This window comes from Scomber scombrus, chromosome 22, assembly GCF_963691925.1.
Source record: "Scomber scombrus chromosome 22, fScoSco1.1, whole genome shotgun sequence".
In the NCBI taxonomy this organism is placed as follows: domain Eukaryota; kingdom Metazoa; phylum Chordata; class Actinopteri; order Scombriformes; family Scombridae; genus Scomber; species Scomber scombrus.
In genome coordinates this window covers 14893906-14919075 of record NC_084991.1, presented here as the reverse complement: position 1 = coordinate 14919075, position 25170 = coordinate 14893906, and the positions used below count along the sequence as shown (strand labels likewise).

At 39.9% G+C, this 25170-nt stretch overlaps 2 protein-coding genes across 2 annotated transcripts; both read right to left on the bottom strand.

Annotated features, from left to right (window-relative positions):
- Positions 1-631: 631 nt before the first annotated feature.
- Positions 632-2838, bottom strand: myf5 (myogenic factor 5). The gene is made up of 3 exons (XM_062443777.1): positions 2351-2838; positions 1297-1369; positions 632-1075 (listed from the first exon to the last, which is right to left on the bottom strand). The coding sequence occupies exons 1-3, from the start codon at positions 2801-2803 to the stop codon at positions 879-881; spliced, it is 723 nt and encodes a 240-aa protein (XP_062299761.1). The 5' UTR covers positions 2804-2838; the 3' UTR covers positions 632-878.
- Positions 2839-7341: 4503 nt separating this feature from the next.
- myf6 (myogenic factor 6) lies at positions 7342-8827 on the bottom strand. Its single transcript, XM_062443679.1, has 3 exons — positions 8306-8827; positions 7794-7887; positions 7342-7701 (listed from the first exon to the last, which is right to left on the bottom strand). The coding sequence occupies exons 1-3, from the start codon at positions 8825-8827 to the stop codon at positions 7592-7594; spliced, it is 726 nt and encodes a 241-aa protein (XP_062299663.1). The 3' UTR covers positions 7342-7591.
- Between the last annotated feature and the right edge of the window lie 16343 nt (positions 8828-25170).

Below are 25170 nucleotides of genomic sequence, written 5' to 3'. Positions count from 1 at the left end.
AAATGCGCAGGGAACTGCAATCTGAAATGATTTAGTCATTGTCATATTAAAATAAGGTCACATCTTTTTCGGTGTTATCTTTAAAGAGCTTCAAAGCCACTAAGCTATGATTAATCTGTGTTGTAATGATGCAATTGCTCTCACTGTTAAATAAATGTGTTACTTTGACTGTTAACCTTGCTTTGCCAAATACAGCTTTTTCAGTTCCTTCATAAAAGTAAAAAAAAAAGTAGGTTTCTGGTGGAGTTTTTGTTTGGTTTCATGGTTATAACATGGTCACATTTGTAAGGGTAAAAAAGACCAACTTTAGTGTCCGATTTAGTCCTTTTTTTATCCACAATGTCAGATAATTTTAGCACCTATATTGATTGGCTAATTAATGCGATATCTGGATACATGGTGAAGAAGAAGAAGAAGAAGAAGAAGAAGAAGAAGAAGAAGAAGAAGAAGAAGAAGAAGAAGAAGAAGAAGAAGAAGAAGAAGAAGAAGAAGAAGAAGAAGAAGAAGAAGAAGAAGAAGAAGAAGAAGAAGAGCTTCAAAAGAATCAAATGCTCAAACTTTTATACAAAACAGTGAAATATTTAATGGTCATAACAACATGGAAAGTAGGAAATAACAACATTAAGTCAGCAACAGTACATTAACTGTTATAATTAAATATGTCTGGGTATAATAGCATGTATAGAATAAATGGGAATTTACATTAAATATTTACAATTTCATGTACAATATAAAAGCTGCTTGTTTCTTGGCACCGTTCCTCCTTCAGGTTTGCAGATAACTAGTTCTTATCGCTACTCGTTGCGAATGCAGCTGCTGTTTGGTAAAGCACGGCGCCTGACTTGTGGCAATATATCCTTGTCCAAGCGAGATTTCCTTCACAGGACGTGATAGACGGGCCTGGTTCCGGGACTCTCCGGTGTGCAGGGCTGCGAGTCGGAGCTGCCGGGGGAGAATGTGGCCATGTCTCTCAGAGCCACAGGTCCACAGCTGGACTCCACTGAGGACAGACGGTCCACGATGCTGGAGAGACACTCCAGACTTGAAGCTCCGACTGCTTTGTTGCCATAACACTCTGATAAGAAGGAGGGAAAGAAGTGATCAGTCCTGACTTCAATAAAGTGATGACTTCAGTAGATATAATGCCTCATATGTTGATTAAATTTGACTTGGAGACAAAAAAACGTTTTAATTTTTGTGTTTTTACTCCTACAGGACACCCAGAAGCAAACATAAACATACATTTTCTTGACTGTATATTCGTATCAGGCTGCTGTTTCTGTCAAAAGAACTTACCATTCTTTGCATATGAATAGCTGCTGCTGTAGTTTGCATTCAGTTGTTGCCACACTGGACTGTTGCTGTCAGCCTGGAAGAACACGAGAAATCAGATTTACCCTTGAATTGTTGTATACTGCAGACAGAAACAATGTTTTGTGTTTGTTTGCATAAATATATGTTGGATAGGAAGAGGCAGGAGAATGTGCAAAAAAAAAAAAAAAAACACAACCAATGCCCTTCATGATATTCTAGACAGGCTAATAAATCCTGAATTCCAAAGTTATGGGGTTCTTTATTTCACATCCACCTTAAAGCCAAAGTGGCAGTCTGCCCGGCTCTGAGCGTGGCAAATCGATTGTATCAGTGGAAGCAACACCAGTTTGTGCAAGATGACACTTTCTCCTTGTAAAGCTGCAGAAAATCCTGGCAGTGGTGCAGAACATGCAGTCAGGATGGAATGCAGAAAAGCACCCAGTTTTTCCTGCCAGACTTCAGTAAGGTGGATTTAGTTTGGTTTATTAGGGCTATAAAGTGTCCGGTGGTGGGAAAGCCATTACTCCATCCAGCATTGTAAGTTCTTTTGTATTAGCTGATGTTGTGGAAAAAGTAATTCAACCTGACCTATAATAACAAGCATCACACACGGATGACAAGAAAGTGTTTCAGTCTTTAAATTTAATGCAATAATTAATGTATTAAAAAATTATGGGGAAATATGAAATGCACGGAAAAGCATGGTAATTGAGGACTTGGGGCAAAACAAGCTTATTTGATTAATGGGTTTCTAAGTTGGAAATCTGCGCTGTTTAGAAATGGAAAACCCTACATGGTAATGAGACATGGCAACAGTGCACTGGTTTAAATACTAGACTTGGAAGAGACATTGGTGAACAATAAAGTTCTTTTCAGGTAAAGTTTCTACAAGATGAAGTCCTGCCTAGCATGCAGCAGAGTCTTCATTTCTTTTAGTGATGAGTTATTGGTTTTGCAGCCACAGCCAAGAGCTGGAAGACTCTGCACAACCAGATGTTTGCATGACAAGGTTGAACATGTGGATGAGAGGGCTTACCATGCCATCAGAGCAGCTGGACAACGGGCTTGGGGGTTCCGAACTGCTTTCTCCAGGTAGGCCGTAGTAGTTTTCCACCTGCTCTCGAAGCAGATCCTGCAGGCTCTCAATGTACTGGATGGCATTGCGAAGGATCTCCACCTTGGGCAGACGCTGGCTGGGGTTGGCTGAGGTGCAGCGCCGCAAAGCTTCGAAAGCGTGGTTGACCTTCTTCAGCCGCCGGCGCTCACGCATAGTGGCGGCCCGTCTGCGGTCCACAAAGCTGGACTTGCGTTTGCAGGCTTTGCAGGCCCACTGGAGGCAGTGTCCCGGCTGGTGAGGGGCTCCGGGGATCCTGACGTGCTCATCTTCATCTGAGCCGGTGAGCTCCGCTCCGGGGCCAAACTCCAGGCTGTCTGGAGATGAAGCACACGCTCTGTCGTAGTAGACCTGGGACGGTGAGAAGACATCCATGGCTTGTTGAAGAAAGGAGACTGAATGGATGTAGAGATGGGCACAAAGAAAGGAAGGAGGGTAGAGGAGTGGGGTGAGAGAGAGGCAACCTCTGAGTGATATGAGGGGTCTGTTGCCCCAGGCCCCCCTTATATGCCCTGAGGCCAGAGCCTAGGGCCCACATTGGCCAGATCTAATTACCATGGCCCATTGGCCCAGCCAGAAGGCAGGCTGGGGTTAGTTCAGCTCCCTCCCTGCCCCATCCCAACCCGCTGCCTCTCACCCCCCAGTACCCTGCAGAGTTTCCCACATCTGCACTTACTGGTGTTTTCCCACTCATCACCACTCTCTCCTTCCAACAACTATTCTGCTACAAGGCCATGATGAATACAATGCTTGGGAATGTTTCAGGAGAGTGGATAAACATTCGCAGCTTTAACCACTAAGTGGATCTGTTTTTAAAAAAAGTCACAAATGCTTCATTTTCTTGATTTATCTGTAATTGGCCTGCTGGCATTGTGTCAAAGCTGACAATGAAAGTGACACTCAGCTATGAAGACATAAATATTAAAGAGTGTGTGTTTTGTTTAGTCCAAGTATGCCGGCCATTTTTTACGGTGGAGACAACAGCGTTGCAGATGCAGCCCAGCTGCAAAGAAAGGTGTAACATTTCAAGCCCTGTGAATTCACATTGCAGCGGCAATCCCCCTCTAAACACCTCAGGCTCATCACTGAAGGTGCTGTGAATGAGGTGATGCCTGTTTGCCAAAGCTCATTAAAACAGTATTTACACAATTGACACCACTGCGCAATTCCCTGCACCATTTTGCCTCGAAGGACCAAATTTTAACCATTAAAAGTTATTGACACGAGGCAAGTGCTTCAATTCAGCACACAACAGATGGCCATTATGGTGCAGCACTTTGTATTCACGTGGAATCTGAGGCTTTGAGATGTGGAAAACAAGGTTGTTTGTGCTGTAGAAATCTCAACATGTTTTCTAATGTGTTTCTTTTTTTCCTCAAAGTGAAAACAAATTAATTGGATGATTTTCAGTTTTTACAGATTAAGGCAGTGATATTCCAAACTGCGCTGGAATCAAGTTAAATTATCTCTACTTCTCTTCCAGCGGACGTAGATTGTCAGACTACACAGGGCTTTTGCAGTTCGACACTGACTGGTTTGGGTAATTATGTTGTTGACAGCTTACAAGGATACAATGCGGATATTTCTCACAATGTGTCAAAACGTTTGGCGAGCCCCCATCTCTGGGAACTGTGCGCACCTAAGAAAACACCAGTAGCTACCTGCTGCCTCTGAATTGCCTTCGGAGTTTGGATTACGCACAGCTGAAGAAGACATCGGCTCGGCTTTGCTTGTAGCTGCTGAGAAGATCAAAGGCTGTTTAGACTGAGAACAACGTCGACAATGAGAAAACCTGGCACTCACCGATTGCTAATTGAGGCTGAAGTTAGATTAGCGCAGCACATGGTGTTATTAGAAATACACAGAGTTTATATTGGCACAGACATTGCGCACAGGCCAGTGCGAGGATCAAGGCCTCTCTGCTGGTCTCTAGGGAACTCACTGAGTTTGCTTTTTTGTTGTTCTCAAGGGTCAGAGACAGAGTTAAGTGAGGGGCAGGAGGTGATCTTTTATGTCCATCTCCCTCACGTCTGAAAACCTTATTTCTTCTAAAGTGCCTCATGCTTTGACTCAGTATGCTGCTTATTTGGTGCAACACAAGACCCCTGACAGAGACAATTTGTCACTGACATTACTGCAGAATAGATTCCTTCCAACCTCCCTTTGACCACACAGTTAGCTTTATTTTTTTATTTGCTTGCATTTTGCTTATTTAACTGAAAAAATACCATTGGTGCAGTTGGACTGGGGCAAAACTGTACTGTAAAGATTACATATTTAATCCCAGGTTGGTAAAACAAAGAAAAAAACAGACATATATGAAGTCTGATTAAAACAAAACAAGATCTACTTCACTTCAAGACAATCCAAGTCCATCCTACATTACTCGCATGAGTTAGGGAGACAAAAAAACATTTTGAGTGGCAACAGCATTTGTTCAGCAGTGAGCAGAAAGAGGTGCCAGCTCTGTAGCAGTGAATCCTTTTCCTAGCAGGATATTCAAGGGAAGTCTGGATAAATCAAGGCATTCAGCCTCCAGGCTTATCCTCCTCTGTCTGTATAACAGCTCACCTTTCATCAGCTTTGACTTTCAAACTCTGCCTTCACATCCAAATGAGAGATACGGTATCATCAGTAACACCAAAATCCCTGTAGAGGTAGACAAGAGATAGTCAGGGCTTCAAGAGGATGTCGGGTCTTTGTGGGGAGGGAATGCTTGCTGTCTGATGGAGCAAACATACGAATAGGACAGTAAGGTACAAAATACAGCCGGATAATGAGCTTCTAGGGCAAAGAGAGCTCGACAAGCAGCTTGAAATTCAGGTTTTTATACAGTTTGTCAATTATTTTAGACACTTATAAGTGTCAGTGTTGAAGCAAAAGGCTCTTGTTGAAGCATGAATTGTAATTGTTGATATTAGGTCTACAATTCTGGTAAAGTGCAGTCATCACCAAATAGAGGCAGCGGATTAGCGGATACCCATAGAGCCTCAAAATGCAGTGACACTGCTATCAGAGTGAGGGGGTGAGCAGGCGCCCATTAAAGTCACATAACTGTTTGAGGCTATCAGGTTTCTGTCTGGTTTCTACAGAAAACAGGATATTTAAGATATCTATAGTTCTGTTGAAACAATACATAAGAGCCCCGGATTACCGTTTAATTTATCAGTTTCTAATTACACTAAGGCTGAATGACAGAAGAAGTATGTAGACTGAATAAAAGTGCAAATACAACAAGGGAAAATTACTCAATTACAAATAAAAGTCATGCATTTAAAAAGCTTCTCAAAAGGACAAAGGTCATACAAGTCAGTTCATGTTGTTGTTGATCAAGCAATAGTAATTTCTTTTAAAGTAACTAGTATTATCAAACATGTGATGGAGTAAAAATATTTCTAATACTTCCTTTTTAGATGTAATGGAAGAAAAATATTATATTACATACTTTGTTGATACCCAGAGAGGAAACTAATTTGGTCGCGACCAACAGTGAGAAATAGCAAAAGTCAGGCAAGTCAAAGCATTACAACATATAAAAAACAGCCTGTCACAACAGGCCAATATAAGTGATGCACCTGGAAATCAATAAAAGATCAATAAAACCTTCAATACATCAAAACTAACAATTGAAAGAACAATGCATATGAAACAAAACCTTACAAAGCATGTCCAAATTCACAGCTTCTCAACTTATCTCAGGAAACACGCAAATATCACATGTCATTTAAAAGTTTCACAGCTGTGAGTTTTGTGGAGCACCTTGGCATCCATAACCGGTCACTCGACACACTCTTTACAGTAGACTTTAAAAAACATTAAACAGCAGATGACCTTCATGCTGGAGTACAGCTTGAGCTCTTTGTGATTCTTTCAAAAGATTTTTTTTTCACAACAGTGACCTCCAATTCATCTTTTCTCTCTAAAGGTAAAGTAAAGTTAATAAAGGTAGTAAAAACTTTTCTATCTACCTCAAAATTGCACTCAAGTATAGAAAATGTGCTTTAATTTCTGCCAATAAAGCTTTTTATGCATTCCTCTCATGTCTCTGAAGTATCCTTGTTTTCCCCTTGCTGCATGTCACGATGAGGTCTTCAGCTTCTGATAAACCTGACACATGTGTAACACTTTGCATGGCTGCGTGTGCACGCCTGCCGGCCTGAAAGATGAGTCAGTGTCCCACAGGTCAACCAGGACTCTGTGCCGTCCACAGAGATCTGAGGCACCCTGACATCATCAACAAACGCCCCCATTTCATGTCAATACATGACAAACAAGACTCAATGGATTTCCATGCTGTTAGCATCATGTCACACATTATAATAGCTCGTATGTTAACTGTTTGCTATCCGATGATGAGGCAAGCAGTGATGAATTAAGGCCTAATGGCTTTAGATAACTTCATTATCCCACTGGGCTTTGCACTCAGTGCCTGCTGCCCAAGTTTCCATGTCCCCAACATATGATAGGAGAGGAACGGAGAGGCACGCTGTGTTTGGAGGGGACTCGAGTTACTGTTTTGGGATCAGGCCTTGCCGGATGCCAGTTGGAACAAAGAGAAGCAGCCCGGCAACAAACTTTCAGAGTAGTTTAGACAGATTTTATGGATTTTTAATAGCCGTGAATGCCGGGGGAACCGGTAGATCTTTAACTGGTAGTGGTAGTTTGTTTCTCGTTTTATTTAAATACAAGGATACAGTGAGGAATAAAGTGACCCAAAAGCTTCAGTTTTATTTGCAGAAAAGGTTTTAACTACCTTTTGAGCTGGGAGTAATTTTTTATAATGTCAATTTATAGACTACATCTAATTTCTCTGAAGATGATAGAGGTTTAGCTTCTGTCATCATGCCATTGAAGAGTGAGGAAAACAGTGGTTTAGAGTACTGCAAAAGTAGCAGTTTATTTATTCTGTCAGTTATGTACAAATATTTAAATACAATATCAGCTTTCTTAGACAGCTTATTTTCTTCTGAATACAAAATAAATAAATCTAAACATCACATTATTATAAAATATATACATTTTTATCTGCAAAAGAGCAGCGGCTGCTCCTGCTGTACAACATCACAAACTGAAGCCATGCCGGCTGAATACAGTGGAAATAATTTAGAGATAAACAATGGGAATTTTAAATATGCTATCTAGTGAAGGTGTTTGCTAGCGTTTTCAATTTTCTGAGACGACTTCGCTGAAGCTGCTTTTCTCGCCGTTGGTGATGCTATCCACAATGGAGGACAGACGCAGGAGGCTGGAGGACCCAGAGGACTCACTGGTTCCTGGACACAAAAGAAACAGCTTAGAATTATTCATGATTCTTAGTGGTGGTATAACTTTTACTTTGATTGTATATGAAGTTTGACATGTGTACCTTCTCTCTGGTTTATTATCGCTGCAGTGGAATGGTCAGCAGAGGTCGCCCAGGTCTCTGAGGACTTTTTCCAAAGGTACTCATGACCGGACACCTGTAGAAATCACACAGCACATGTGTATCATATTTACATGTTTGTGTCAGTCGCTGAAGAACACTTTTAGGCTAGAACTACTATTTTTGAGATAGAAAGACAGAGAGATAGTGGCATCATTATCACAGTATTCGTCCCCAGTGGAAAAGATATATCACAGTAATGCTGACAGATAAACATAAAGTAAACAAACCATAATCTTATTATCAGCACAAACACATTATAAGTCTATTAATGATCTATTATGATGATTTATATTTATTATTGATACAATGGGGAAGAAAACACATCATAAAATCATAATGAAGCTATTACTGAGTCATGTCAGCACAAAAAGAAAAACTCTGAAGGAATATCATGGGGATAGTGTGGGGGGGTTTCTTTCTGTGGGGTTGTAGGCTATCCAGTAACAGCTTACACTGTGCTCTTTGACATTAATGTTGTAGGTTGATCCGTTTGGCGTTTTCTCCTGCTCGTCCAGCGTTTGCAGCAGGTCCTGTAGTCTCTCAATGTAGCTGATGGCGCTGCGTAAAATCTCCACCTTGGGTAGCCTCTGGTTGGGGTTGGCCACGGTCTTCCTCTTCAGCGCATCGAAGGCCTCGTTGATCTTCTTGAGCCTCCTCCTCTCCCTGAGTGTGGCAGCCTTGCGTCTGTCCGTCGGTGCTGATTTTCTCTTGCAGATCTTACAGGCCCACATGAGGCACTGGCCCTGGCAGTGCGCGCGGAGACCCGGGGGTGCAAGGACGTGCTCCTCTCCGCTGCTCTCCTCCCCGGTCTCGGACGGAACATTGTCTTGGCCCGGTGACAGCGGGCTGTCATTGCCGTTGTACAGAGGAGACACCCCCGCCATGTCCAAGTGCTGTAGTGGTCCATGATCCCCTTCCTCCAAATAACGCAAATCATTGAAAAGATAAGTGTTGGTCTCAAAAAGGTCCATCATATTGTTGCGCCCCTCGCCTCTGTTTTGACAAGTGGGACTCTGGCATTTAAATAGCGCAGCAGAGACACAAGTCACCAGGCTTATATATAGAATGTGAAACTCTATCCAACTCTTTGGCTGCCACGCTGCATCAAGCATCTTTTTTTCAATGGGTCTTTACAACCTACTAACTTTGTGTAGGAAATAATATAAATTAAGTCCTTCACAAGTTATTGAAATGTCACCTTAGGTTTTTGTTTTTTGACAGGTGCTTTAAATATCTGCATCTGGCAGCAAAATGGGAGCAATAATATTTCCCAAGGCTGCTACTGACAAAGTGAAAGACATTGCATTGTTATTCCACAGATAACAGGGCTAAAATGAATGTGAATGAAAAGGGAGAGATACCTCTGTTGAATAAGATATACTTTACATTAATTAATTGTAACACTGAATTTACGAATGGTTTTTAAGGCCAGTATAGTAACCACTTGAAAGAACGTCCATTAGGCTTGCCAGGTTGTAAAACAACCGCAGTCACTGGTGTATAACCTCCCACAGCATGACTTGCTTTTAGATTTATTTCTTTTTTAAGTTATACCATTAAAAAGCTCCAGATTTCCAACATTTTACCTTCATGTCAAACCAAATCCTTGCTGCAAACTGCACATAGTTCCTAAACCAAGGAAAAGAAAGTAAAACTAGTTTTACACAGACACAAAAAAAGAGACACAATATCAAAGCCACCTGTAATATTTTATCTCAATGACTATGGATTATCTAGATTATCTGACAATATGAAAGATTCTTTTGCATTTCATTTTCAGCTTCGTTCATCTCACATACCTGACAACGCCTATATCTTGTTCATCAATGCCAACATAATATCCAGTGTCCAGATCTCACACTTGAGCTGGGAACACAGAGATCAAACCAATGTTACTAAATCATTAAATGAAGGTTCCTTACTTCATGAATAGCCTTTGTAATGAGCCATCAAGTCTGTATGGCAATACGTTTCTTAATACATGTGTTTTGTATGTTGAAGGAGCTTAGAGGATAATGAACCAGCCAAATAGATTTCTTTTTTTGCAGCCGAGCAACCCTAAAGTTGTCCTTATTGATGGTTTATTACTGTATTTATAACCAGTAATAAAACATAGGTAGACCTTTTAAACATTTTATGAAGTATGGCTCATTACAGAGAGATATAGATCTCAAAATGTCGGTTTCACCCCAACTAGGAAATAAAAAAGACATTCCTGCAAAGAAAACAGTGGACAGTGTTTTAATTCAAGGACAGAAAGCACAAGTTGGTTAGATTAAAAATATCGATTACCATTCTTATTACAGTAAAAGCATCAAACTATAACTCATATACAGAAGCTACATCAAGCTGTTTTATGTGGTGGGAATGCTATGGCCAATTGTAACGTGTAGAAAATCCCAACATAAATAGACTGGAATGTGCAGAGTCAAAACAGCTTTGAGAAATGCATGCATGGGATGGTATAAATAGAAACATTCCTCATTCATCTCAGATTCATAAAGAGATAAAAGCCTGTGAAGAGGTGATATATAGGCTGCCGCATTTTTTTCTACAACCTGAAAGGTCTACAATTAGAAAGTTCACAGGCGGGAATGTGAGGGATTCCTATTTTTATATGCACAACGTGACCTTGTCTTATGAAAGTGAAACAAAATGGACTTGTCAGGAAGTCGATTTAGACAAAGAACGGCAAACACACCTTCGTATACTATTCATAAGCTAATAGCTGCCAGTTTATGTACTGATGGGTGAACATGAAGAGGACGTTTTTGAATGTATCAGATTTAAAGGCACCTTGACAGGGGGGGAGAAACACTGAAAGCTGAGTGTGAGCGTGGTGTGTAGTACAGCATGCTGTTGCACAATCAGTTGTAGTGGGGTTTTACTTTTACCCTATGGATGCCCCCCCCCCCCCCCGTCCACTCCGTCTACAGTTACGGTGTTGTGGAAGGCAGAGGGTCACGGGGACTTTTTTCATTTGTCAGGGTGTCTGAAATACTGCTTCCAGTCAACATGGTGTCTCTAAGTCACTGTAAGTCTGACTGATGTAGACTTAATGTGTCAGTTATGCACATTCATATGGTATCTTACAGACCAGAGAGTGGGAAAAGCATTCATATGAGCCTTTCCTGGTTGTAATTCACATACATTATAACTGTCAGGACAAGCAACGAAATACAATTGTGTTATTATTTAAAGTCGGAACAACAGACGGTATTCCTGTTATTCTTATTCTGATGATACTGTGTGACTCCAACATTAGATATAGGAAATTTTGAGATATCTGATTCACATTCTTTAAAGGTTAATTTGCAATTGTGATAACTAACAGTTAGTAATGAATAAACAGGTATGTACAAATTCTGTAGTCCTCGTTTTTAACTAATATCATTAACAATGATGGCTACATTCCACTTAGGTCTACCCATTTGAGAGTGCATTAACTTGGGCTGCATTACCCTGTGTTAAAACAATGCAAGGGGCTGCACTGTTGGGGGCGCGTTGTTGAAAGTACCAGAGAAACAATGAAATACAATCCAGGAAGTCGAGTTGGAGCTACAATTGAATGCATTTGAGGCTTATCTGACACCAAAACAGTGCACACTCATTTGTTAATCTCACAGACCGGATTTTACAACTCTGCAAAGTTATCGCAGTGAAAACTATTTTATCTTTCATCTCAACCATCTCAAGGTAAACAGCAGAAATACCACATTTACATTAAGGAATTAAAGTCACATTACGTAGCATTGGGCGTCCCAAAGTGGTTTTTCCAGACCTCACTGCATTCAAATGAATGAGAGGGTTGCCTTTTGTCATGCAGAGTCAATGTCAGTCTGAATGCTGGCTAACTGTTATGACTTAGAGCCGACAATAGAACAGAGCCCTAATTAACGATATTTGTTTCACCTGTGAACGTCACAATAAAAAAGGCCTATTGTCCAGCAGGTACTTTTATCACTGAGATTTTTGTCAGTCAGTCTGCTCAATATAGACCCGTTTCACTGCAAACATTCAGACATAGTGTCTGAATAGTTGGGAAAGCACAGGTGTAGCTAATAACATTAACAAGGGTCCGTTCCATGTGTGGGTGTGTCAGTAAGTCTTCTGTGCTAGCATGCATTATAGCCAGCCAATGTCACCTAATAGTTACATTTATATGGTACTCATTTGCAACAGCGAGTTAAGAAAGAAACATAATACCTCCCTTTTTTTTTAACAGGAGAAAATGTTTTTTTTCTGCAAAGTAGCAAAAATGTTTCAAAGCACTTAGTATAGATTAGGGAAAGTTTAATGTATTGGTTATACAGTACATTGACTTTAAGTGTGAGAGAGAACTTCACCCCAATCTGACCCTGCAGCCAGATAATTCATTTTATTAATTACACCTGTGAATTTCAGAATGTGGCTCCATGTATTTCTGTTTCCACAGGACTTATATAGCATTACTGTAATCAATCATGACCATAGAAAAACATTATGAAAAATGCTGAATGTACTCAAAGAAAAATGCTTGAAATCTGTTGTCAGCTGTAATAGTAAGCAATAATTTACAATAAATGTGCATTACATAAAATATTGCAAATGCATGATATTTCCTATGTTTCATTATTCACAGTCACTTGTGGAAAACAAAATAGCTTTTATATGAGTTTGCTGTTTGTGAGCTTGTCATGCAGCAGAAATTATGTGTACGATACAGACTGTGTGTGTGTGTTTGTGTGTGTGTGTGTGGGTGTGTGTGTGTTTGCGTGCATGTTCCTGCATGTGGCACATTAAGTTATTTGGAGGTGTTGTGCATTTTGTCATGTATTGATGTTGCATTCCATATTTACCAGTGCTGCCAACTTCTCATTTTCATGCAAACAACTAGACACATGAGCAATGATGATAAATATATTTTAAAAGTGTTGCTCAAAATGGCAATAACTTATATTTTTTAAAAATCCTCACTTCAACATATAATTTGTCGCAATCACCAAGCTGCAGTTAGATGTAGTTATTTTCAAGATGAATGGAATCCCCTGCTGTGCCCCAATTGTGTATTTTCTTCCCTAGAGCTACTGTGCATCCTGAACCGAACCATAAATTCACCGTCAGTGTCAGGGGGTTGACGCTTCAGCTGTCAGGAGAATCATGGGATTGCCCGGGCAGAAACTCAACCTGTGGGATGTGGCCTCTCAGGGAAGCAGGACGAGGAGCCAGGATGGACAGCGGGAAGTGTAAATCTGCCTGGAATCCAAAGCGGCTTTGAGTCAATAGCTCTGTGGTCTGAACGCTGAGTCTAAACACTGAAAACATGTGGTGAAATCTGAGTTTATATGCATGAGCTGACACAATGATCTAGTTTAAAAGAAGAGTACAACATTTTGGGAAGTAAATTCATTTGCTTTCTTACTGAGAGTTAGATTAGAAGATTGATACCATTCAAGTATCAGTCCATTAAAAAATGAAGCTAGAATACAGAACAACAAGTATTGGAAACACACCCGTCTGTGCAGAAAATATGAGGCTAAAGCTAGCCAGCAATGAATTATCTTAGCATAAAGGCCAGAAGCAGGAGGAAGCAGCAAGCCTGGCTCTGTTAAACTAGATAAAACTTAAATTAGTCAAATTAAAGTAACAATAGGCAAGTTTTTAAACTGTAAACTGACCAATGCTAAGCTAAACTCTTGGTAACTGCAGGACATGGTTTCATATTTAAAGACAAAATATGAGAATGAGATCATTCATTCAATTACAATAACATTCTGCAAGAGGGTGAAGTGTAAATCCCTAAGATACCTACATCCATTGAATCTCTTATTACAATTATACATTTAGAGAATCTCATATTAGAAAATAAACAGGGATAAAATAGTCTACATTGAGGTTTATCATCCTACATCTATCTGCATCCCTGCTTCTAGTCACATGAAATTCATAAGGAAGGAAAAGTTAACAAGACTGAACTGAAGCTCATACAGAAAATGGCATCATTCTGCTGACCAGTGGTGTAACTTCATCACTCGGTCAGTCAGTCAGGGAATTTCGTGTTTATAGGGCTGGCCTTGTTGTTGCGGTCCAGCCAAAAAAGAGTTATGAAGTTGGGCAGCACCTCAATATTCCCAGCATTACAGTGGGACATGATCCCAGCGGGGACTGTCAGTATTTCCTCCTGTGGCACTCAGAGATTCAAACACTTTTTCTTGGGTGAATAATTGATTAGGTGCAGGGGGAGAATTGAAAAAAAGATACAGATTTATTTTACCTATATTGTATCCTGTTTGTGTGAAAGGAGCAAATTCATTCCGTATTTTTTATAGTTTTTTATATAAATCAAAAAGGTAAATGCACTATTTCTGTATTTCAGCAATAAGTAAAATATTATTAACTGTTAGTTTTGTTGTATAGATTCAGGTATTTAGTTTTTTACCCCCCTCCACCCCAGGGACTGACCATTAACCTCTACCAGATTGACGGTTTTGGCACTGCCTATGGAAATATGTGTACTATTTAATTAATATTTAATCACACTGACCAAATAGCATGAATCATACCTTGTCAGTAACTTATTCCAATAGTGTAATTATAAGCTTATTTGGCGCTACTGAATGCTGAAACTTTATCATTTATTGTAATTTATGTTGACACTTTTTTTTAATGCAGATTGTTCGGTCTCTTTAGCCAATATAAACTTCTCAGACAGTCTCCAAAAGCCCAAACTCAAAGCCTCATGTTTTCACTTCACATACCAGCCTGTGTCCACAAGTCATGTCCATGTGATATTTCTCTTTCCAGCGGGTGTTGGAAGTGGGATCCACTTAAGACTGGTGCTGACATGGAGGTCACAAACAGAACTGTTAATGAACATGAACTGTAGGACCCCTTCTCTCTAAGCTCCCCACCCCCCCTCACACACCTCCTACCTCCCCCTCCTTCACTGGCTTAGCTGGACCTTCTGCCTCAGACAGGCTACACACTCATTGGGCTGTTTTAGAGGAAACCCTGAGCACCGTGACGGACACACCGTATATAACCCAGTTCCACACCTGGGATATGAATTAGCCAATCAGGGGTTAAGTACCCTGGTCATGGGCCCGATGACAATGCCTCACCTGGGATCGTCACCTTTTGACCTTTGGGGTCACCTGTCCACTGACTCAGACTGTAAAAGCAGGCTGGTGCATGAGTGGAAAAGAGAGCTCATATGTCAATAAAGTTATGGATTTAAGCAAAAGACGTCCAGACCTTAAATGACAAAATTCGGATTTTCCTTGATCCAAAATACAAAGTAAAAGATTAATTATTATCCAAATAAAGATATTTTACTCCACCTACTGTATGTTTGCATGCAGCTTTGTTTGCTCATTCACAAACGTCTTAATGCTGATTCTGAATCACTTTGACCTAGATCTATATGCATATCTAAAGCCAAAGAAATATATTTTATTCCTGCGCTGTTGACCTTTGTTGTCCAAAAACTACTAAAAACATGTCTATGAGACTGGGTCACATATTCCTTCACAACTATTTTCAGTCTCTAGAGAGTAGTTCTGTGTAAGCAGACACTACTGACCATGCAAAGCAACATGTTTCGGTTTTAGGCTGTTACAGTTTGCATAAGAGCTTTATAGCTAACTAGCTACTATAGTCTTTGAATTTGTAGTTCCCAAGAATTCAAGCTAATTTGATTAGAGACTTTGTCTGTGTGGTAGTATTGTTAATCTTTTGTTAGAGTTGTCATTTTTTGAAATTATAACTACAAACATGGGGAAAAGTGGGAAAAGCATTTGATTTGTAATCATTTGTTTGAATTCAAAAGTCACAGCTTATAGGCAAAACAGGCCCACCAAGTGTTGCCCTATTTGTAAATGAGTCTACTGTTTGCTAATGCTAAACAAAGAAAACTAGCTAGTTGTGTTGAGAAGTAATGTAGCGGAGCATTAAGGGTCCTACACCTCAGTTGTAAACACGGAAGCTGCCTCTGTAACACGAAGCTGGTTTGCAGTAACATTAACTTGACACTCAACTGAGCTGAAGCACAGTGAAAGAACAAACCATGTTAATTGGAAGGCCATAACCGAACACTACAATGAACAGCAATTGTCCTTCTCTGGTTACTCTGCTTGTAGTTTCATTACAAAGCAAAAATAGTTTCAATGTCATACCAGTATGCAATTAACATCACTTTGAAGAGGTAATCTTTAAACAGATCAATATTTACCCATCTGGCTTCATTCATTTACTTTCCAGGCATTACTTTTGGTCAATGACAAGAAATGCCTTCCCTAAAACGTTCCTAAAATCTTCTTTTTATTCCAAACCAATTTGATTACACTACAAAAATGTGAAATGGACATGAAATTGCCTTTACTGCATAGGAGGGTTATCAGTGAAGTTTGGAAAGGCAACATACGGTAACTTCAAGGTTGAGACTGCACTTTAAGTTTTGGCTGAAAAAATCCTTCCACTGCTGAAAACCACTTTGCAGAAGTTGGAAATCGGGCAGGTTGGTAGAGAGCCAAGCCTTTTAATTTTTTTAACATGCAAATCTCAGTAAATTTGAGGACACCACACTACATAAGAATCACTTTTGAAGGACTTAAAGAATTACAAAGTATGTTTACATCAAATAGTGTATAGTTTGGCTGCCAATTAATAATTTATAGTACAACAACTTTCCAAAACTCCTTGTATAAATACATAAATTCATTGGTCTACATCCTTAGGGCCTTCCTGCACAGGGCTGGAAGAGTGCCAGTTGATTATACAGAGGCTATAGCCTTGCACAAACATTTGCTGCCCTCCTTGGTCCAGCCAAGTTGTGAGACAATCAGGGGCAGCCAGTATCACTGCCTTTACTGCCCGTACGATAGCATCTCCCATTGAAAACACAGCTAATCTTTTTGTCTTGGCTCCCTCGAACTCACAGGCTAGACTCAACGGTGGTCAAACAAAGCGGGAGAAACTGTCTCTTGAGCTAAGTTAACAGACGGCTCCTCTCACTCGTGCCCTGAGCTGCGGGTTAGACTGAGAGCTTGGGTTTCAAAGGCGGATGCTGATGGCATCTGCCTTCTCTCTGGTGCACGACGCAGGGATTCAGTTCAAAGGCCGAGCGGCTGAAGTGCATCAATTAACGAGGGAAAGGGCTTGCTAACTTGCCTGTTTGCCAGCTAACTCTCTATGACCTCAGAGCATTACATTATGAGGCATGATGAGAGTGTTGCACACTGGTAAGGCAATGTCAATAGCCCCTTGCAAATGGACTGGTATTGATGGAATGGCTTAAAGGGTTGTTCGTGCAAATGGATGCAAAGAATAATAACTCACTGATTAGCATTGAGAAAAGAAATGAAAACACCAACAAGCCTGAAGGTTGGGCAGATTTTACCAGCTGTTCACATACCAATTTCACCATTATTTCAACAGGTCTCCATTGTAATACACTGTGAGAAGGGCCCTCTACAGCTTATAACGTGACAGTCGATGGTGATTTAGTTTGGAGTGATCTGAAGGTCCCTCCTGATTGATTCTGTCCTCATTCGGGAATGAGGGATTAGTTTCTTTGCTGTTCAGTGCATGTAATGTATGGTTTATCCATATTTGCCAAGACAGAGCCACTCAGTGGGACTTAAGCTATGTCCACATACATACATATACACAAACATAACTTTTGCTATGTTTATACCTTGTGTCCACACTTGTGTAAACCCCTAAATCTGAGACTTTACAAATCCCTGCAAACCTTGTAATAGTTTCAAAATTTCAAGATTTGTCAAAATTGTGGATGGGCAGAAATGGAGAATTTTGAAAATGATAAGATGCAGACAGCCACATTCACTTCCTGATTCGGTATTATCAGTCACAACGTGTCCTTCCCTAATTCGTCAGACCCCTATCACATGAACTTTTTTCAGATGAAAACAACTACAGCCTTTACTACCAGTTGTTAATTTAACATGGATAACGTATTACAAGCATTGTTGACCAAGTTTTCTGCAACTTGCAACCAACTGTAGCCGTGTATGTGAACGGTCATTTGATATGAGTTTTCTGGCGTGTCAGTATGGATGAAGATTAATTCTGAAACGGTGCTAAAACACTTGCGGAGACGGAGATCATTTTCATGTAGTGTGGACGTGGTCTTGGGGGGGGGCACTGGCCTTGACCCAGCAGCAGACGAAAGGAGACCTCTCGTCTGGCCAGTGAGGTGAGACGTTGACCCCGTTGCCCCCTGTCTGGCCCTCAGTGTTTCACTCCAGCTCTTATTCATGTATTTTTTGACAAGTGTCTCTCATTGTAGAGTCAGTATTATATAAGGCCTTTCTCAAAAGTCACTTTTTCTACAAAAAGAGTCGGGAAATAGAATCCATATCAAAAGAAGAGTGATTTTGTTTTTTCTGAGTCTGTTTTTCTTTTTCAGCATTGCTTTGATGTTGCAGCCTGTAAATGATATGGTGGAACATTGCTATCATTAATATCACACTGCATCTGGGAGTCGGGGATGTAGCCAGCGATAACACAGAATGAATCCAATCATCAGCAAGTGTGACTGTAGCCATGGCAACCTCAGTGACAATGATCCACCAATATTAGTTTTTCCTGAAGTGTCTGATCCTAGAACAAAGCGTGTTTTGTTACAATGAAAATTAGACTCCTGAATAACAACAACAGCAGACTTTTGGGGGGATAATGTGCCTGGCTCCAGGAGAATCTAATAGGATATTGATGAATGTCAGTGTTGACGAGTGAGACGAAGGGAACCGCTGCGCTGTATAATTGGTTATATGGGTTCTATCATTAAAACAACAGATAGCGAGGGCACAGAAGCTTTGGCTAGATGCAGGCAATAACATGATAGCCATAAAGCCACAGTGGGTAAAGAACACAGCCATGTCTGGCTCAGCCATTATGGATAACCTTTGTTATCCAAAACCGATGTTTGATCCTGTTGATTCACAAATGTAGTTAATTGAACCTTCTTCCAAAGGCGTATCATCCAAAGTCAACATCATTTGACATGGACTTTGTTAGATATTTTCCTTGTTTAATGTCTCTAACTCCTATTTAGTACTTGGGTTATATATATACTGTTGAATTGATTAGTAAATGACTCAATCAGTCAAACTAATGACAATTTTAAAGTCAGTTTTTGAGAAATAAATGCAAAACATTTGCTGGTTCCAGCTTCTTAAATGTGAGAATTTTCTGCCCTTCTTTGTTTTATATAATTGTTTTGAAGTGTTGGCTTCATAAAGGGTTTTGGTCATTTGATGCTGTAAAGAATTGAATTAGTTAACTGAATAAAATGAGCAATTATTAGTTGCAGCCCTTTTTCTTATGTGCTCATCAAAGAGATTAAACACTACATAAATAATGGATGATGAAAGAAGTGGTAATTCAAAATCAGTTCACTTTACAGTGCAGTCAATAGACAATATGAGGCCATCGATTGGATAGCTTCCTCATTTTGACTGATATATATAATATATATTATAAATATATATATATCTCCCTTTAAATCTACTTCTTAAATCTCTTAAAGCTCCTTTAATTTGGGCAAAAAATAAGAGATTATGTCTTTTACCTGGTTGTAATCTCTAATATAACTTTACATGTTAATTGCAGTTGCCCCCAAACATACAAATGTTGTCAATATGAAGTTTCTTCGATTCAAAACATGGTTTGACATGAGCTTTGTATGGTCACCTCTATTATCGTAATGACAGTGTTATGAAACTGGTTATCAAAAAGATGAAATGTCATCCAGAAATAATGATTGTGTATAATAACTCAAGTGGAAACTCAAAGGCTTTTCATCTTACAATACATTCGACTCTGATATTGAGTTGAATCCCCCTTGACTCCACATCTTAAGCCTTTACTACTTAAATCCTTTAATTTGGGAAATCGGTAACAGATAACAGATTTTACCACGTTTCATCTAATCAGTGAACCAAATAAACATCCCCAATTTGTACATGATATGTAAATTGCAATTTACAGCTATTGGGAATCTTCTTCAAAGAATCCAGTGTCAACATCATTTGATACAGGTTTTTTACTTTCAAAATATGACAAAATATGAGTATATCTTCAAGTCCCCGTTTGAAATGTCTTAAAGCTTAAAGATTATTTCATTTGGGAAACCAGTAAGAATTCATAGCTAGATTTTTCTAGACCTAATCAGTAACTTAATAAGTACATTGAATATTTTGTGCATGACATGTAAATTCCCAAACAACTAACTATCCTTTTACATCCAGACTACAATATTTATGACTCTCTGAGTTGCCTGACAGCAATAAACATATTGTGAGTAACAATTGATCCCTATTATGTTGATAAATGGGCTTATGCCATTTAGCCCGTCCATATGTGTGTGGCCCACACGATGTAAGACAATCTGGAGATTCCCACTTTTGACACTTGCATGAATTATTCTCAACAGGTTGCTCTCCACAACCCAAAAACCCTCTGGACTAGCATTACTGTCTAAACACAGCCGAGGGGTAATTGAGCATCGATGATCGTGTGCTTGTGTCCACGTCAGTTAAAAATGTGTGTGTTTGCTGCATGCATCATCCCTGAAATGCAGCACGGTGTACAGAAGGCACGGTGAGCTTATTGTTCTGGTTGGATAGTATGATGATGTTGCTGGCATGCAGCTTCTTCACGTGCAGGGAGAGACTCCACTAAAAGCAAACAAACCAGAGACTGAGGATCAACTGTGCTGCCTGAGGTGCCACACACACATGCACGTGGAGACACACATGCAGACGCAAACACACAAGACTTACGCGATGCCTGCTGCCATGCATTTCACTGGCCCTGAAGGTCATCACCACCTGTTTAATACAATAAAAATTCTAGTGTTACTATTGTGGAAGTTATTGGAGATAGAGTTTCATTATGTGTGTGTGTGTGTGTGTGTGTGTGTGTGTAATAGTAGTACAGGTGCATTTCGGAAATAGTCAGACAGACGTAATGTTATTGATAGGGATGCATCAGTCTGCACTTTACTGCTATTTCATTTCATTGTCATTTGGTGGGAGAAAACCAGGAAAGAATTTATTGAGACAATGTTTTTGCAGAAAAAGAAGATTAATGAAGACTATAATGAGTTGTAATCCACTGCGGAAATTAATTGTCCATCTAAAATAAAGGTCAGGACAGGCCTGCCAGCTCTGCTCGCAGATAGAGAATCAATTGCTGTGAGAAATGAATATGTTTTTACAGAGAAAGTCCCTGGCAGAGGTTTTAGGGGATGGTTACCCTTAATGACTTAATCCAAGCTCAGTCTCAGCGGCCTTAGCCTTTTGTGTATGTGTATGTGTGTGTGTGTGTGTAATCCTCGCTGTGAGATGGGAGCCCAGAGCTGACCTCACTGTTTGGTTTCACAGTGTCTCCGGGGGCCCTTGGAGGTTCTGGGGCCGGTCCTTACAGCAAAGCGGTCTGAAACGCTGACATGCAGGCCGGGGTCCGCTGGGAACACCGGCCTCGGCTCCTGTTACCGCCGGGTTAGTCACGCTCCGTGAGATTTATGTGTGGAACAGTAGTGAGGGTTTGGGTTGCACGATACCACCAAAGTGTCGCGATAATAATCCCCCCGCGGTATTGAACTTGTAAAGCTAAAGATGCCCAAGTTTTATAATTTTGTCTATAAGCATTCAAATATATGGTGTGACCAACCTGTGTCAATGTCAGCCCAATGTCAGCACAGATACTTTAGGAATAAATATATCTGCTTTCTTTTGCTTAATTCCAGACACAGTTTCTGTCATCAGATATTTTAAATTATTCAAAGAAAGTGTGGTTTAATTATATCTGCAGCACTTTAATTAACACCATTTCAGCCTTCTCTCCCAAATGGCCTTTTGGTGATAAATAATAAAAAAGAAAAATACTGCAAAGAATTTGCAGTCAAGTCAAACTCAGAGCATTTTATGATGTGATAAACTAGAAGTCCCCATTAAAATACTTACTAGAAAGAAAGATTTCTCCTACACTTGATTTAAAAAAAACTCCCCATTTTGTCAAATTATGTCTGATCATAATTGTGTCCTCAACTCGTTAACTGTATTGACATTGGGCTGATTTCCTTAAAACAAGTAAAAGAAAACCTGCCAGTGCAGTATGAAACATTGGAATTAGTTGTTTGTTTGTTTTTAATTATATTTAAACAATAATGAAAAATGCCATTGTAGAGACAATAATCAAGAAGAGAAAATAATTTTAAAAATGTGATTGTAAACAGATTGAAATAATCATTTCATCACTGCACTGACTGACTCATTTTTTAATCTTTTCCTTTGAAGAAAATCACAATTAATTATGGACAAAAACAACTAAATAATCAATGTGGTCTCAGTTTTCTGTTGATTTCCTTTATGTGTGTCACTCTGAAATATAATCATATGATAAAAGTTTGAGGTTGTGTCATTCACATAGAGACTTTTTCAGTGTCTTCTCTCCATTACACATCAACAGTCTATATCCACTAGTATCAGCAGAGCCTCTGTTACTCTGAATGTGGTAAATGACAACTGGAACAACCTCATTATGCATCACTGATTGTATAACATGTTTGCTCAGCATTGGTACAAATGGCATTGGCAGGAAAATACCTTAAAAACACCTCAGACTTCAATGTCAACAAATTCTCAAACATCATAAATTCCTTCATTAAATTTCGCAAGAACTCATCTCAACTTAACCCAAATTCCTGCCCAATCTGCACTCAGAGCAGAAATTATTCAGAACTTCCTCTTCATTAATCTCCAAGCTAAGATTGAGATATTTCTCAGCGTGAGGTTTAATGCAGGAAAACATCTGACAACGTATCTTCATGAGTGAGACCACACAACAAGATAACTGGATGTGTGGTGGTCGTTTTTAAAGCAAGCACTTGTCCTGGTTGACATTTGGACAGGGCGCTGGTTAATGTGTTGTTTCACACTGTTTAGCGTTGATAGGGTCCGCTCGTGGTGTGGATGAAGCCAGGGAGGACCACCTCTCTGGGGGCTGACCCTGTGTGCTTGGGGCAGGGGGACAGGTGGAGCGGGACCCCCCATACTTAACTGTGGACCTCCAGTAGAGAATATGTAGTCCTGTCTGCCCATGTGGGTTATCACATTGGGATTTTGTATGTATTTAATATATTTTGTATGAGTAAATTCTTATTCTTAACTCACAATGTTCCAATATTTCACCCAGTGTAAGGTAAATACATTTTTAAATATCAACTGCAAAGGTTATGGCTTGTTTCCAGTAGCAAGAAACGTATTTTCCTGATCCTAAAACATGTTTGTTCAGATATTAAACACCTACTGGTTTCTGTATTTCTCTGCTGCAAGTGTTGGTTAAACAAAAGCTGTGTTATTACATCTCATTCTATGTGTAGGAGGTTTTTAGCATCCCTGTGCTACATTGCAGAGACATAAGGGCTGCACACACACCCCTGCATGGTTGCAGACCACAAACAGGCAGCATAAACAATGCAGAGTCTGCCTTGTGTTTTATCTCCTTGCCACCCACAGTTTACGCCAGCGGGGAGCTGAAACCTTGCTCTGCCCGGGGTTCATGTGTAAGCCCCCGAGCTAATCACCATACCCGAGCCCATCACAAAGCATGGCTCCAGCCCATTAGAACTAAACCACCCTCTGGCTCTCAGTCAAATTATCAAAACACAAACTGTAACTTTAAACTGCTATTAGACATCATTTCAGTTTCCCACCAGCCCAGTTCCGCTGCCGGCTGAAAATCAAGCCAGCCTCGTCTGTGTGTTCGCCCCTTTGGAGAATTTCAGACATTGTTTTAAGAGAGCAGCGCTGATGTTTGAGACCCTCACGCTCATTTGGACATTCTTTGTGAGTGAGGAGTTCCTTTGGGGCCGATGTTTGAGTTTTGACTCATTTCTTCACGCTTCTCGAATGGAAAAAAAGACAGTCAAAATGATGAACAATAGGAGGAATGGAGTCATCTTGGACCAGTGATTGCCCTCTTTCCACTCTGCTTTCCTTTGGCACTTAGACACACCAGTGTCCAGGAGCGACCTGCATGACCCATTCTGAAAAGTACTTCACAAAGGAATGCACATCTTTACTTTCTGCTCTTGAAGGCTATAAGCACTATGAATTAATCATTGTAGTCATGATTTAGTCCTGCGAAAGAGAATAGTCAGCAGCGACTCACTGACTCCAGAGCTGCCCCTCAACTCTCCTCCCACCTCCCCTGAACGGGATCGAAGCAGATGAAAGGCAACGTCAGTGGTTGTTGGTGGTGTTTGTCAAACATGTTTTTCCTTGATTCCCTCTCCCCGTGTGGTCCCTGCTGGCCTGCTTTCATAAAAACAGCCTCCTGAGCCTGGGGAGAGGTGGTGACTTAGAAGAAGGAGCTAATCACAGCAGCTGAGTCTGTACATGTCAGAATACTGATCTCATTGGGAGCAACACAACATGAAGAATTCTGATCCTGTCCTGTGCCACTGAACACAACCCGCTGTCTGCTGAAACTGTTTCAAATTGGTCGTACTAGTGCCACAATATTAGATTGTGCTTGGATAAGCCCGGAGGATGTAAGATTTTCTTAACCTGTGGAGACCAATTATAGTAAAAAATGATAAAATCCATAAAAATAAAAAAACGAGTCCTCCAAATTTAACAAGCAACACACGTTGTTTCAACATGTGACTCCAGAACGACGCATAGACATTTTTTCTAATCTAGCATCCCTATCTGCAGTAATTATGCAGTAGTTACAAATCAATTCATTTGTGCTTCATAAGTGCTTTTATAGCAGATTTGAGTATCCTTATTTATTTCTAGACATTACATGTTTTTTTTAAATCTTGCTATTGGTTTTATTTACTCTTACACGTCTTGTCTTTTACTGTCTTTTTATTGTCCGTTGTCTGTTGCTTTATTACATTGATGCTTACATTGAGCTGCTGGAAACCTGAATTTCCCATTGGGATCATTAAAGTGACTATCTATCTATCTATCTATCTATCTATCTATCTATCTATCTATCTATCTATCTATCTATCTATCTATCTATCTATCTATCTATCTATCTATCTATCTATCTATCTATCTATCTATCTATCTATCTATCTATCTATCTATCTATCTATCTATCTATCTATCTATCTATCTATCAATCTATCTACAGTATATATCTATCTATCTATCTATCTATCTATCTATCTATCTATCTATCTATCTATCTATCTATCTATCTATCTATCTATCTATCTATCTATCTATCTATCTGTCTGTCTATCTATCTATCTATCTATCTATCTTTTATTTAAGCACAAAAACCACTTGGT

Excerpts from the sequence above, each read along its gene's own strand:
- myf6 (XM_062443679.1), bottom strand. The coding sequence starts at position 8,827 with ATGATGGACCTTTTTGAGACCAACACTTATCTTTTCAATGATTTGCGT. Across the intron at positions 7,888-8,305 it reads TTAATGTCAAAGAGCACAGT|GTGTCCGGTCATGAGTACCT; the intron begins GTAAGCTGTTAC and ends TGATTTCTACAG. Across the intron at positions 7,702-7,793 it reads GATAATAAACCAGAGAGAAG|GAACCAGTGAGTCCTCTGGG; the intron begins GTACACATGTCA and ends TTTTGTGTCCAG.
- myf5 (XM_062443777.1), bottom strand. The coding sequence starts at position 2,803 with ATGGATGTCTTCTCACCGTCCCAGGTCTACTACGACAGAGCGTGTGCT. Across the intron at positions 1,370-2,350 it reads CCAGCTGCTCTGATGGCATG|GCTGACAGCAACAGTCCAGT; the intron begins GTAAGCCCTCTC and ends GTGTTCTTCCAG. Across the intron at positions 1,076-1,296 it reads CTATTCATATGCAAAGAATG|AGTGTTATGGCAACAAAGCA; the intron begins GTAAGTTCTTTT and ends CCTTCTTATCAG.